General features: G+C 49.4%; 1 protein-coding gene across 1 annotated transcript; it reads left to right on the top strand.

Moving 5' to 3' along the window:
- Nucleotides 1-264: 264 nt before the first annotated feature.
- Nucleotides 265-13,869, top strand: LOC125438220 (phosphatidylinositol 4-phosphate 5-kinase type-1 gamma-like). The gene is given in 7 exon segments (XM_048506487.1): nt 265-413; nt 620-772; nt 5,159-5,458; nt 11,200-11,347; nt 11,350-11,410; nt 12,696-12,779; nt 13,692-13,869. Coding segments are annotated over 6 exon segments (822 nt in total). The 5' UTR covers nt 265-413; nt 620-721.
- Nucleotides 13,870-15,175: the final 1,306 nt, after the last annotated feature.

Below are 15,175 nucleotides of genomic sequence, written 5' to 3'. Positions count from 1 at the left end.
AGGTGACCCCTGTGAAAGGGTCGTTCAACCCCCAAAGGGGTCTCAGCCCACAGGTTGAGAACCACTGCCATAGGGTTTCCCAGGCAAGAGATGGTGGTTTGCCATTGCCTCTCTTTGCCTAGCGACTTCCTTGGTAGACAGTCTCCCATCGATAAGCAAGACCAACCCTGCTTGGCTTCCAAAACCTGACAAGATCAGGCTAACCCGGGACATCCAGTTTGGGGTCATGTGGAAATAACGTCGGTTAATCCGAAGTGTCATTGTGCCTCTTTCTCTTGCCCTGTTCTCCTTCCAGCGAAGGCAGCAACCTCACACCCGCCCATCACTATCCCGACTTCCGATTCAAAACCTACGCGCCTGTGGCTTTTCGATATTTCCGAGAGCTTTTCGGCATTCGCCCGGACGATTATTTGGTAAGCGCGGCTCCCCCTCCCTGACCCTTTGCCAACTAAAACCAGTCCCGGGACACGCGGCCAAGGCAGCCTGTGGTTTGTACAGGCCAGCTGCACGGGTGGCGGGGGGGAGGCCACCTTCTCGTTGACGTTGTTTACTGCCTGCGTACATCTTCAACATTCTTTCCTTCTTTCCTTCCTTCCCTTCTTTCCTTCCTTCCCTTCAGTATTCCTTGTGCAACGAACCTCTCATTGAGCTGTCCAACCCGGGGGCCAGCGGCTCCCTCTTCTACGTCACGAGCGACGACGAGTTCATCATCAAGACCGTGATGCACAAAGAGGCAGAATTCCTTCAGAAGCTCCTCCCAGGATATTACATGGTGCGTGGCAGAACGGTTTCCTGGTTGCCGGTGGTCTAGAGCAAAAAAGGGTCTCTCCTCTTGCCCCACCTGCCCAGCGTTGAAGTTGAAACAAAGAGCAACTGGCAAGGAGTGTTGTCTTTGATCAGCATCGTCTCAAAGTACCATGACAACCTTGTTACAAAGATTATCAGCACCTTCATTGCAAGGCAGACAGTGGGCTGAGAAAGAACAATTGCTATAAGGCCACAGTCGAGCAGGTCACGGCACAGGAGATCAGGCAAACAGGCTGGAGCTCAGCAGTAGACCAGGCACGCGGAAGCAATAGGAAACACACTTGCTGCACCCAGGCAAAATCAGGCTCACAGCAAGGCTTATATAGAGAGCCTTGCCCCAGGCGTTGGGATTCTGCAAGGAGTTAATCCTCATCAGATGTAGATACTCCCATATCTTGCTGCCATTCTATTCTCCCATATCTTGCTGCCAGATGAGCATTCCTTTGCTTCTGCAGCAGCTGCCTCTGCTTCTGCCTCCTATGCACAGCTGGCTCATCACTGGATTCCCTAGAAGGATCTGCAGGGTCCTCCTCCTGCATGTCATCAAGAAGGAAGGGCTAGGAGTTCTTCCTCTGGAGCAGCCTCCTCTGACTGCACTGTGTTCTCAAATTGGCCATGGTGGCAGGGGCTGATGGGAATGAACATCTGGAGAGCCGCAGGTTGCAGACCCCTGCTGCAGGTGTTTGGTTACACCAGGATCTCTGGAAAGAGGCTTTCAGATGGCCTGATGGTTGGAATTGGGCAGCTGATCCTTTCCATGGGAATACCTGCCCCTGATAAATCATAGCCCATCAACCCCTCTTAAAGTGACAGGACCCTTGTTTTGCTCCAGACAGTTGGCTACCTTTTGCATGGGTAAGATTTGAACCAGGTGCTTCTGCCTGCAGCTTGGGGTCATAGCCACTAAGCTGTCACCTTGACTGCTGTGTTAAGGCGCAGCCTGTCCCTCTAGCTCCGGGGTAGGGAACCTTTAACACTCAAAGAGCCATTTGGACCCGTTTTCCATGGGAAAAGAAAACACTTGGAGCCGCAAATAATTTTTGACATTTAAAATAAAGATAACACTGTATATATTGGTTTTTTTTACCTTTTACTCCGCTCATTCTGAGAAGCGTGTGGATGCGTCCGCCCTGCTGCCTGCAGGGCGGGCAAGGATGGGGCCAGCGGCTCGGCCTCACCGGCCGCCGGGAAAGTGCCCGCCCCGCTCCAACGGGGCAGGCGAGAGGGGAATCCCGCGGCGCGGCCCAGCTGGCCGTGGGCAGTTGGTGCGCCCGCCCTGCTGCCTGCAGGGCGGGCAAGGATGGGGCCAGTGGCTCGGCTCGTGGAGCCGCAGTGCAAGGGCAGAAGAGCCGCATGCGGCTCTAGAGCCACAGGTTCCCTACCCCTGCTCTAGCTCATCCCTAGCAGTAGTACTTAAACGCAGATTTGTATCTCGGTAGAGTGAATTTGTCTTAGGCCCCTTCCGCACATACAGAATAATGCACATTCAATCCATTTTCACAATTATTTGAAAGTGAATTTTGCTATTTTGGTAAAATCCAGCTTCAAAGTGAACGGAAAGAGGATTAAAAGTGCATTATTCTGTGTGTGTGGCCTCAGTTTGTCTAAGGGTCAAAGTGCAGCTATTGCCAACAAAAACTGTGAAGGCGATAATCTATTAAAATGAACCCAGCCCACCCAAATGCTGGAATGCGACCTCTTAAGTGAGGCTGAGTCCGTCTTCCGTAGCATTTTGAAACGTGCCGCAGACTGGTTGTACCTTCTCTCTAGGAGCAGCAGTGGCGTAGGAGGTTAAGAGCTCATGTATCTAATCTGGAGGAACCGGGTTTGATTCCCCGCTCTGCCGCCTGAGCCGTGGAGGCTTATCTGGGGAATTCAGATTAGCCTGTGCACTCCCACACACGCCAGCTGGGTGACCTTGGGCTAGTCACAGCTTCTGGGAGCTCTCTCAGCCCCACCTACCTCACAGGGTGTTTGTTGTGAGGGGGGAAGGGCAAGGAGATTGTCAACCCCTTTGAGTCTCCTGCAGGAGAGAAAGGGGGGATATAAATCCAAACTCTTCTTCTTCTCCTGGTTTCTTTCAGCTTCTTTGGCAATTGCCTGTTGTGCGTGTATTCAGGGCACACCAAAAATGCGGCGTCATGCCAAGCTGTACTCTCCAAGCCCTAGCCATCCCTTATAACTAGCTACAGTCACCCTTGCTTGCATTATATAATTCCTCTGTTCTAGTGCAGGGCAGGGAGACAGCTGAAGGGGTCATCCACGCTGAAACCTCATCTTATCGCCAGAAGCTTACCTGGTGCTTCTAATGTTTCATCAAGCATTGTTTGTCTAGCTTCAAATTCATCTCTCTAGCTGTCAGTGAATCCTAAGCTGAGAATCTGTCGCTTTCTTCACCAGGAAGCTGAGAATCTGTCGCTTTCTTCAGCAGGAAGAAGAAGAAGAAGAGTTTGGATTTATATCCCCCCTTTCTCTCCTACAGGAGACTCAAAGGGGCACATAATCTCCTTGCCCTTCCCCCCTCACAACAAACACCCTGTGAGGTAGGTGGGGCTGAGAGAGCTCTCAGAAGCTGTGACTAGCCCAAGGTCACCCAGCTGGTGTGTGTGGGAGTGCACAGGCTAATCTGAATTCCCCAGATAAGCCTCCACAGCTCAGGCGGCAGAGCTGGGAATCAAACCCGGTTCCTCCAGATTAGATACACGAGCTCTTAACCTCCTACGCCACTGCTGCTCCCTGGAGGAGGGAAACCTGCAAAACACGCACAAAAGCTTGCTCACACTCAGGTGTTATGATGGTTGCCTTGTGGTTTTTTCCCTCCTATGCGTATGGAATTCATGATGTCCTGGTTGTGGTGGGTTTTTCCAGGCGACATGGCCGTGGTCTGGTGGATCTTGTTCCTAACGTTTCGCCTGCATCTGTGGCTGGCATCTTCAGAGGTGTATCACAGAGAGAAGTCTGTTACACACTGTGTCCAGAGAGAAGGGAATGTTTGGGGTATATATTGTCCATGTCCCAGGGCGGGGAACCAATCCACCCAAACACTTACTGATTAGTTCTCCACCCTGGGACTTGGACAATATATACCCCAAACATTCCCTTCTCTCTGGACACAGTGTGTAACAGACTTCCCTCTGTGATACACCTCAGAAGATGCCAGCCACAGATGCAGGCGAAACGTTAGGAACAAGACCCACCAGACCACGGCCACGCAGCCTGGAAAACCCACCACAACCAGTTGACTCCGGCCGTGAAAGCCTTCGACAATTCATGATATCCCGGTTCTGCCAGTGTTTTTGCAACTGACTTTATGTGTTTCTGTTGATACTATTATCTCTGTGCTTTGACACCAGCTTCATAACCTAAGTCTTGTGGGTGTTTTGTTTTTGGCTGTCGTGGGTTTTCCGGGCTGGGTGGCCGTGGTCTGGTAGTTTTTGCTCCCTAACATTTTGCCCGCATCTATGGCTGGCATCTTCAGAGGCGTGTCACGACAGGCTGTGTTTCTCTGCGTGGCACCAAACTCATCTCACCGTGACATGCATCCGCGGGTGAAACATTAGGGGCAAAAGCTATCAGACCACAGCTGCACAACCCGGAAAACCCCCAACGGCCAGTTGATTCCACCTGCGAAAGCCTTCAGCAATACATTGTTTTGTTTTTGTTTGGCCCTGTTATACACACCTTGTATGAAAAGGGACTTGCGTCTTGATTATGCATATAATCTATAGTCTATAAAATTATAGTCTATAAAATCTATAGTCTATAAAATTATGCACGGGGTAGAAAGTGTTGACAGAGAGACATTTTTCTCTCTTTCTCACAATACTAGAACCAGGGGGCATTCATTGAAAATGCTGGGGGGAAGAATTAGGACTAATAAAAGGAAACACTTCTTCACGCAACGTGTGATTGGTGTTTGGAATATGCTGCCACAGGAGGTGGTGATGGCCACTAACCTGGATAGCTTTAAAAGGGGCTTGGACAGATTTATGGAGGAGAAGTCGATCTGTGGCTACCAATCTTGATCCTCTTTGATCTGAGATTGCAAATGCCTTAACAGCCCAGGGGCTCGGGAGCAACAGCCGCAGAACGCTGAGCTCCCAGGGGCACCTGGTGGGCTACTGTGAGTAGCAGAGAGCTGGACTAGATGGACTCTGGTCTGATCCAGCTGGCTTGTTCTTATGTTCTTATGATTGTTTCTTAGCTGTAAAATGTGAGATCAATGGGATGCTTCAAACCTGGCTTGGAAACCAAGCCCCACATTTCTGTGTTTGTGCAGTGACCCCTTGCCACGCCTGACCAGTGACCTTCTTTCCCTGTCCTTCTGTGTGTTTCGTCCCCCCCGCAACAGAACTTGAACCAGAATCCGCGGACGCTGCTGCCCAAGTTCTACGGCCTCTATTGCGTTCAGTCCGGAGGCAAGAACATCCGGGTCGTGGTGATGAACAACATCCTTCCCCGGGTGGTGAAGATGCACCTGAAATACGACCTGAAGGGCTCCACCTATAAGCGCCGGGCGTCCAAGAAGGAGAAGGAGAAGTCTAGCCCCACCTACAAGGATCTGGATTTCATGCAGGACATGCCAGAAGGCATCATGCTGGATACAGATACCTTCAGCGCTCTGGTGAAAACCTTGCAGAGGGACTGCTTGGTCAGGAAATGGAGGGTCGGGTTTGCCAACCAGCAACCACCATTTTCACGCCCAGATCTGCGTTCTAGCAAATGCGAACTCAGTAGGCGGAGAAGCAAATGTCCCTTTCCCCACTTTTGTGTACACCTCCTTTGCCATCCATCAGCAGCTTCTTCTTCTTCTCCTTCTTCTTCTCCTTCTTCTCCTTCTTCTCCTTCTCCTCCTCCTCCTCCTCCTCCTCCTCCTCCTCCTCCTCCTCCTCCTCCTCCTCCTCCTCCTCCTCCTCCTCCTCCTCCTCCTCCTCCTCCTCCTCCTCCTCCTTCTTCTTCTTCTTATTATTATTATTATTATTATTATTATTATTATTATTATTATTATTATTATTATTATTATTATTATTAATTCAATTTAATTTAATAGACCGCCCTACCCCCGAAGGGCTCAGGGCGGTTCACAAAACAATCTTAAATACATCAAATAGTTTCAATTAAAACAATAAATAAATTAAACATTAAAACACTAACAGCAGTAATCTTCCACAATTAAAATAAATAGATGATGTCCGGCATTAACCCCCTGGGAGGGGACTGGCTGATGTTCAATCAGCAGATGACATATGGAGCTGTAAAGAGCAACAAAGAAGGGCGGACTCAGCGGCCAGCCTCACCAAAGGCCCGGTGGAACAGCTCGGTTTTACAGGCCCTGCGGAACTCCCTGAGGTCCCGCAGGGCCCTAACAGATGGAGGAAGAGCGTTCCACCAGGCAGGGGCCAGGGCCGTAAAAGCCCTGGCCCGGGTAGAGGCCAGCCGCATCATGGAGGGACAGAGTGATCTGAGTGTGGCTCCTTATGGTCCCTGTGGATCCTTGACTCTTTAGACTGGATGTTGCCCACCCACCTTCTCTGCCTCCAGTGTTCCAAACAGTGGGGTTCCCCCCTTTCTAGCCACCAGGAATCAGGCTCTTTGGGGTGGAAGAAAGATGTAATAAGCAGGCTAGGATTTGAAAAAGGAAAGGAAACAGCATAGTTTGCTGCTTTGAGGAGATTTGGGGCCAGCCTCATAGATACTTCCCTGCCTCTTGAGCGGGGCATTGGAGGGGGATTTCTGAGTGGGTGGCCCTTGCTTGGCTCCTTGGAACTCCGGGCTTGACCCCCAGGCCCTCTGGAATCTGGCTGTTAGAACAGACCGGGGGCTTGGAACCTAATCTGCACTTGTAGGAAGGGAGCTGGAAGCCTCCTTTCTTGCTTTGAACCCCGACCTTGTTGTCTTGAGGGTCAAGGCAACCATAATTGGTTATCAGAGGCATAGCTGGGCCAAACTGTGCCTGGGGTGGACCTTCTGTGTTTTCCGCCCCCTGCCCGGCCCCCCCCCTGCCCACTGCCCTGCAGCCCCTTCGTTGCTCCGCCTAATTTCATTAATCCATCAGCTTCAGGCTGAAATGTTCTGTTCAGTTCAGGCTGAAAAATGTCCGGGTCAGAATTACACTCACCTCGGAGCCCTTCCTTTGGGGCTCGCGAAGGTCTCCTTCTGCAGTGTAGTTCCCACAAGGGCCCATTTCCGGGCCTCTGAACAGAACAGGCTGCTTTTCAGTCCGAAACTAAAACCTGAAACTAAGAACTAAGGTAAATAAAATGAAGGGTGGATCGTGGGGTGGAGGGGTTGGGGGCAATTTTCTGCCCCTCTAGGAGATGCGCCTGGTGCGAGGCGCAACGCAATGGTAGGATCCAAAAATTTTAGTAACAGGTTCCTATGGCGGTGGGATTCAAACAGTGGCATAGCACCAATGGAGCTGGGTGGGGTACCACGGGGGCGTGGCCGGGCATCTCGGGGGTGGGGCATTGCTGGGTGGGGCTGTGGGTATGACGGTGCCGCTGCGCCGGTCCTTGGGTGGGAAACGAATGCGCTTAGGCGCAGGCTGCCACGCACGCCGGTGCACCTCCTGCTAGACTGCTTCTGGAAGTTCTGCTGCTAATGTTGAGAGGAGGGGCGAATCTAAGGCAAAAATCCTGCGTGGCAAAATCAATGCATTAGTAACTCCCTCTCGGCACACACCAATAACTAGTAACCTACTCTCGGGAACCTGTGAGAACCTGCTTGATCCTGACACCCTCTGGGCGCACCTTCGCCCCTTTGTAGCTTCGCCTGTGCTAGTTATAGCTGTAGAGAGTTTGCTGTGACCTCCCTGGGAAGACCCCCTCCCCGCCTTTCCCCTTTTATCTCTCTTTGTGTAGTCTTGTGGCTTTCCACAAGAGGACAGTGAAGAGTCATTCTCTCCAGTTTTTGTCATTGTGCGTGTCCAGCGTGCCAAGTGGGCAGCTAATCCTCACTCCCCTGCAAGGGGACTTTCAAGGCAAGTGAGAGGGGTAGAGGTGTCTTTCACCTCAGGTGAGAATGCAGCTGGGTGGAAAAGCTACGACGATGGGCAACCCTGCTTTCATCTCGGTGATTTCTTTTTTTAAATAATTCTTTTATTGTATAGAATATATGTACATATGTTACATTCAATATGTTTGTTCCATCTATACATTTTTCCTTTTTCACTACCCTCTTTTCCATTAATTATTTCCAAGCAAAGAGCAGAAGGTTCATTCTTTTCTGTATTCTCTTGTTCCATAGCTCTTTCCTTAAACTGGGCTTCTCCCATCCATTTTCTATGTCAATGTCCATAGCTTCATAATATCTTCTAGTTTCTCTTGCTGCTAGTGTATTTTTTTGCCAGTCTCTCAAAAATCTCTAACTGGAATTTGTTCCCAAAATGTATTCCAAACCATTTTGGTGACTGTCTAGTTCTTGTTATCTTTCCATCCCAACTTGGACACTGGCGCAGGCAGTTGCTCTAATCATTATTTTATACATTGGTTCCAAATTTCTGTTCACTCTTATATCGCCTATTATCCCCACAATTAATACAAATCATTGTTTACACTCAATTTGTACTTTTACTGTTCTACATATTTCTGAAAAATATTCTCCCAAAACTTTTTATACAGCTTTACATTCTATCCACATATGAGTATAATATGCTCCTTTTTCTCCACAGTGTCAACATTTTGGGCTTAGTCTTTTAATCATGTAGGCTAGTTGTATTGGGGTTCTATACCATTTAAGTAACACCTTTCTTTCCACCCACATATTTTTTCAATCTTTATCTTCATCTGAGGATTTCGATCCATCCATGGAGTCTGCAGAAACGCCCACCTTTGGGGGCCCCAGAAGTTGGGGTACCTCACTGCTTCTTTCTCGGCCCAGCCTCCACTTTGTCCAAGTTGATGTTCTGGGGCTTTCCTGCCTCTGTATCTTCAGCATATTGGTACCCCTGTCTGGCATGAGAGAATGTATGCCTCGAAGACTAGGCTGGTGTCTTTGCCAGTTTCAAAAAAGACCACCCCTCCATTCAGGTTTCTTGAGTACTCTTGAAGGTTCGGCCTGTACAGATTCGCGCTCAAGAACCAGTGTGTGTGGTGCAGTGGTTAAGAGCGTGTGATGAATTGGTCCTTGATTCCCCACCTCTGCACATGAAGCCTTCTGGGTAACTGTGGGCTAGCCTCACAGTTCCCTTATAACTTTCTCAGCCCTTACCTACCTTGTAGGAGGTGCCTGTTGCTAGGAGAGGAAGGGAAAGGAGTTTGTAAGCTGCCTTGAAACTCCTTACAGGAGAGAAAGGTGCGGCAATCCAAACACATCTTCTCTTCTGATATAAAAGGCACTCCTTATGGTCAAGGGAAGGCAGGTTATAAATCCAAATTATTCTTTCTCCTTCCGGCCGCAGAAGGGCCAGACTGTTCCGCCCTCTGTGCAGGTTTGGACCTGCTCTTGGTTGCTAAATCCAGCCCACTAACGCTGCCTGTGTGGGCAGGCTTCTGCTCCTGGTGGGTTGTCCGCTCGGCGGCCAAAAGTGCTCTGAGGGTTTAGAGTTCTTCTCAGCTGGCTCAGAGCTGGACCTGCAGCCCAGTATCTTGCAGAGGCAGGAGAGGGGCTCTGTTCAGTTCTCTGCCTCCCTTTTCCCCTGTGGGTTGCCTCCCTGTTTGTCCCTCTGCTACTGCGGGAGAGGGAGTATAGCCAGAGGCAGAGCTTCCAGGGGGCGGGGGCGGAGGGTTGCATGTTGCACCTGGAGTGCGTCTGGGGGGGGCGGCGGCGGCGGTGTGGAAAATCCCCCCATGGCCCCCCCTCCACTTACCTTAGTGAAACAGTACAGAAGCGGCCTGTTCTCTTCAGGCTGAAAATGACCTGTGGGAACTATACTTCCCAGAAGACATTGTGAGCCCCAGTGTCTCATGGGAAGTGTAGTTCCCACCAGGCCGTTTTCAGCCTGAAGGAACAGGCTGCCTTTCCAGACTGAATTAAGATGGGGGGGGATGGAGGGGCAGGCGCCACGGGGTGTGTGTGTTTGTGTGTGTGTGTAAAACACAGAGTGTGCACCGGGCGCACTCTGGCCCAGCTACGCCTCTGAGTGTAGCACTCACAATCCTCGCTTCCCGAACGCTAATGCTTAAATGTCGCAAAAAAGAATAAGTGAAGTAATATTGATGAAATGATGCATCTAAATTGCCAGTAACATTTATGATATGTTTTATGTGGGATTGAAAAGAGGTTTAAAGGGAAATAGACCAATAATTAATCACATTATAAGAAATTATAATACGTCAATACAACTTTTATGTTGTAAGAAACATTCTGGATGGGTATAACAGTAATCATTTCTTAATGTTTTGTATACTTTACATTATTAGAATTCATATTAAGCATTGTCAATACTGGTAATTGGGTTTTTTATTTATTTATTTTTTGCATAATGTTATGTGTGCAACTTTGCTCCCTCTCTTAGTCTCTAGGAGCAGCAGTGGCGTAGGAGGTTGAGAGCTCGTGTATCTAATCTGGAGGAACCGGGTTTGATTCCCAGCTCTGCCGCCTGAGCTGTGGAGGCTTCTCTGCGGAATTCAGATTAGCCTGTGCACTCCCACACACGCCAGCTGGGTGACCTTGGGCTAGTCACAGCTTCTCGGAGCTCTCTCAGCCCCACCCACCTCACAGGGTGTTTGTTGTGAGGGGGGAAGGGCAAGGAGATTGTAAGCCCCTTTGAGTCTCCTGCAGGAGAGAAAGGGGGGATATAAATCCAAACTCTTCTTCTTCTAGATTTAACTGTTACAATTTGATTCCAGTACCTTTTCTTTTTTTTCTACATCGTTAATTTCTATCTATTAAAAAAAATAATAAGCTGCAGGATCCTACATGGTCCATCTACTCCGGCTAGTCATGACCTTTGGGGGTCTTGGCTGAGCTGCTGTCTCTACATCTCGCACTCGCAATCCCTGGCTGTGTTGCGACCTGGACACATTTCTCAAGTCATGGGGTTAGTCTGTGGAATCCCCCATAGTAGAGGGTCTTCTGGCGCCTTAAAGACAAGCATGTTTATTGTGGCATCGCCTTCTGTAAGCTGTAAATCCAGACTGATATTTCCACTAATTCTTCTCGTTTTGCTTTTGCCAAACACAACTGTCGCTGCTTTAAAGGGGGCTTGGACAGATTTAAGGAGGAGAAGTTGATCTGTGGCTACCAATCTTGATCCTCCTTGATCTGAGGTTGCAAAGGCCTTAGCAGACCAGGTGCTCGGGAGCAGCAGCAGCAGCAGCAGAAGGCCATTGCTTCCACATCCTGCATGAGAGCTCCCCAAGGCATCTGGTGGGCCACTGCGAGTAGCAGAGTGCTGGACTAGATGGACTCTGGTCTGATCCAACAGGCTCTTTCTTATGTTCTTATGCTCAGGTGCTTGAAAGCTTCAAAATCATGGACTACAGCCTGCTCCTGGGCGTCCATAATATCGACCAGCTGGAACGGGAACGGCAGGCTGACGGAGCCCAGAGTGTCTCCGACGAGAAGCGGCCTGTGGGCCAGAAGGCTTCTGTACTCCACCGTAAATGGAGTCTATCCAGGGCGGGGCGGCCCGGGGAGAGGCTTACATCGAGACAGACGACACGCAAGTGGAAACGTACTGGCTTAAACTGTGCCATTTGTGTAGTGGTGGGCACTGCTCAGATATCACTACTTGTGGTGGTCTGTCGGTTCCATTTTTTGTCCAACCTACCTTCAAGAAGAAGAAGAGTTGGACTTATATCCCCCCTTTCTCTCCTATAGAAGACCCGAAGGGGCTTACAATCTCTTTGCCCTTCCCCCCTCACAACAAACACCCTGTGAGAGGTAGGTGGGACTGAGAGAGCTCCGAGAAGCTGTGACTAGCCCTGGGTCACTCAGCTGGCGCAGGGAGTGCACAGGCTAATCTGAATTCCCCTGATAAGCCTCCACAGCTCAGGGCGGTGAGCGGGGAATCAAACCCGATTCCTCCAGATTAGAGTATACTCTGCTCCTTAACCACTACGCCACTGCTGCTCTTAAGAGCATTGTATGCGGTACTCCCTTTCCACCATCTTTAGAAAAACCCTGCGAAATAGGTTAGATAGGCTGTGTGCATGTGCTTGCTCTTGTGTATGTATGTTCAGCCCAAAGTTATCGGGGGATTTCTTGGCTGAGAGCTGGTTTGATCCTGGGCCTTCCAGATCCTGCTCTGTCATTTTAACCCAGAGGTGTCCAACTCTGTCCTTCAGGTGGAAAGCGATGAAAAATGTTTGAACTGGCATCCACCTCTCTTGGCTAGGCAAATGTGCTTCTGTTTTCAATACCACACAATTATAAGAAGAGTATGGATTTATATCCCCCCCCTTTCTCTACTGTAAGGAGACTCAAAGGGGCCATAATCTTCCTTGCCCTTCCCCCCTCACAACAAACACCCTGTGCGGTAGGTGGGGCTGAGAGAGTTCTGAGAAGCTGTGACTAGCCCAAGGTCACCCAGCTGGCGGTGTGTGGGAGTGCACAGGCTAATCTGAATTCCCCAGAGAAGCCTCTCCACAGCTCAGAAGCGGCAGAGATGGGGAACAAAACCCGGGTTCCTCCAGATTGGATAGCTACACGAGCTCTTAACCTCCTTCGCCATTGCTGCTCCTGTGCATCTGTGCATCTTATGCCACTTGTTAAAATAGTTGTAAATCATGGGAAAATGTACTTACTTTTAAAATTATAAGCACATTGAATGTTATAGAATGTTGCCAGTTTCTAGTAGATTTAATAAACATATTTTTAAATAATAAGTGGAAGAAAGGAAAGGGTGTGATAAAAACTTCCTTTTCTGGTGGCCGCGAAGTGATTGTTGCTCCATATAGGGGATTTTGCAAGAGTGTGTCATTATTTGTCTGGTGTCTTCTTTTCAGGATGGGCGGCATTCCAGCCGTAAACGGCAAAGGGGAGCGCTTGCTTTTGCACGTGGGCATCATAGACATACTCCAGTCCTACAGGTAGGTTTACCCTGTGGCTAGTCTACCACAATATGCTGTGTGTGGAGCTCCCCTTGAAGACTGCCTGGAAACTTCAACTCGTTTGCTTACCAGTATGAGCTGTTACGAACGTTTCTCACTGGTTCTGAAACCACCACCAGTCTATCTCTGACCTCGAGCTCAAGGTACTTGCACGTCCCTATAAAGCTCTGCTTGCTTTCACTTCCAGCAAACGTTGCTCACTTCAGCTCACTTGCAGGCTTTTTGCCCTAATCTGTGGAATACCTGTCTTGCAGAAGGGTAGAAAGCATTTTGGCAACTCCTGTTGAGGACAGAGTGAAAAAGGGTCCTTTTGTGCAGGGCTCTCCTGGTTACGTAGGGTTAAGTAGATCTGCTTTTTTAAATCTGTCCCTGTGATCCATTCCTTTTTTTAAAAAAAATATTTTATTGGTATAAAAAAGCAAAACAAACATACATTTTAATTAAAAAGAAAAGAAAACATTAGCAGAAAAAAAATGCAATATATTGTCCATGTCCCAGGGTGAGGAATACCCCACTAAAACATTCCCTTCTCACTGGACGTAGTGTGTAACAGACTTCTCTCTGTGATACACCTCTGAAGATGCCAGCCACAGATGCAGGCAAAACGTTAGTAACAAAATTTACCAGACCACGGCCACACAGCCCAGAAAACCCACCACAACCAGTTGAATCCGGCCGTGAAAGCCTTCGACAATACATTGAAATCCCACTGTGTTCCTGTGATACGTCTTTGAAAGGAAGCTTTACACATCTGCTGAAGTTTCCCACCCCTTTTGCTTGTAGGAGGGTTGGGGGATATCATCTGAATTGGGGTCAGTTCAAATCTGCATTTTGTTCATCTGTGTCTGTCTTTCCTCCCTGCCCCTGCCCCCGGCCTCCCCGGCAATTTAGGTTTATCAAGAAGCTGGAACATACGTGGAAGGCGCTCGTTCACGATGGGGTAAGTTGTAGGCGAACACCAAACCAGGCAGAATTGTTGAGGGGCTGGACAGCGCCCGTATCCTTTGGGGCCTCTTCGGCTTCTCGGAATCGGGTTCTGCCACGCACGCAAATCTTGCGCGTCCTTTGACGCAAGTCGTGTCGGAATTAAAAACAAGATGGGAGGGTTTGAGTTTGGAGACCGTTTGTCCTTCTCACGGCCTTTGCTCAGACATGTTGCAAAACCACCATGGGTTTTCGCCACAGTTGCAGGTTGAGGAACTGGAGTTTGGCTTACAGACGATTACTCAAACATCGGTTTGCCTTGACCAATGGCTGTCTTTGTTGCATTTGACCTGGTGTGTAAACCCTGGTTTTGTGCAATGTCCAAACGTTTTGCAGGAAGTGTGGGTTCAGGCTGGTTTCTAACTTCCAATGGCAGAAAGAAAATGCCTGAGCAGACCAGGTGCTCAGGAGCAGAAGCAGCAGCAAAAGGCCACAGCTTTCACCTCCTGCATGTGAGCTCCCAAAGGCATCTAGTGGGCCACTGCGAGTAGCAGAGTGCTGGACTAGATGGACTCTGGTCTGATCCAGCAGGCTAGTTCTTATGTTCTTAAAGCACTTCCTGCAGTAGAGAGGGTGGGGGTCTTTTTTTCGCAGTTCAGTTTGGTAAGAAGAAGAAGAGGAGGAGGAGTAGTTTGGATTTATACCCCACCTTTCTGTCCTGTAAGGAGACTCAAGGTGGCTTGCAAGCTCCTTTCCCTTCCTCTCCCCACAACAGACACCTGATGAGGTAGGTGGGGCTTAGAGAGTTGTGAAGAACTGTGACTAGCCCAGGGTCACCCGGCAGGAATGTACGAGTGCGGAAACACATCTGGTTCACCAGATAAGCCTCTGCCACTCAGGTGGAGGAGTGGGGAATCAAACCCAGTTCTCCCGATTAGAATCCACCTGCTCTTAACCATTACACCATGCTGACTCTCACTTGTTACCTGTGCGGTTCACCTAAACAGGTCACTTATTACCTGTACAGTTTGGTAGAGTCACTTTTCACTGATCCTTCTACTGCAGACCCTGCCTCGTGCCCCAGAGGGGCAAGGCAGGAGAGATTGGACATCCCGCTTCTGAAAACCTTGCTCTGCACTGAACAGAATTTGGACCAAAACTTTGATTCGGTTTCGAAAACCAGGCGCCAAATTAAATGGGGAGCGGAGTTTTTTGTCCCCAGGTGGCCACCAGTAGTATTGACTGCAGGAGGCATGTTGTCTGCATAGGTCTGTTAGATGCTCACTGAAAGAAGCACGTTCTGAATTCTCGTCGAAAGGGTTTACCGTGGTTTTGGGAGTTCCTCAGCTCCTTAAACGGTCAGTGCTTCTGGAATCGAGCCTGCTGTCACGTGCAGAGCTTGTGCGACCGTAAACATTTCACCCAACCAATTAGTCAAATAATTAAGGAAG

This window comes from Sphaerodactylus townsendi, linkage group LG01 (genome assembly GCF_021028975.2).
Source record: "Sphaerodactylus townsendi isolate TG3544 linkage group LG01, MPM_Stown_v2.3, whole genome shotgun sequence".
In the NCBI taxonomy this organism is placed as follows: Eukaryota; Metazoa; Chordata; class Lepidosauria; order Squamata; family Sphaerodactylidae; genus Sphaerodactylus; species Sphaerodactylus townsendi.
The sequence above is the reverse complement of the archived record's forward strand: the minus strand, read 5'-3'. Positions and strand labels throughout refer to the sequence as shown.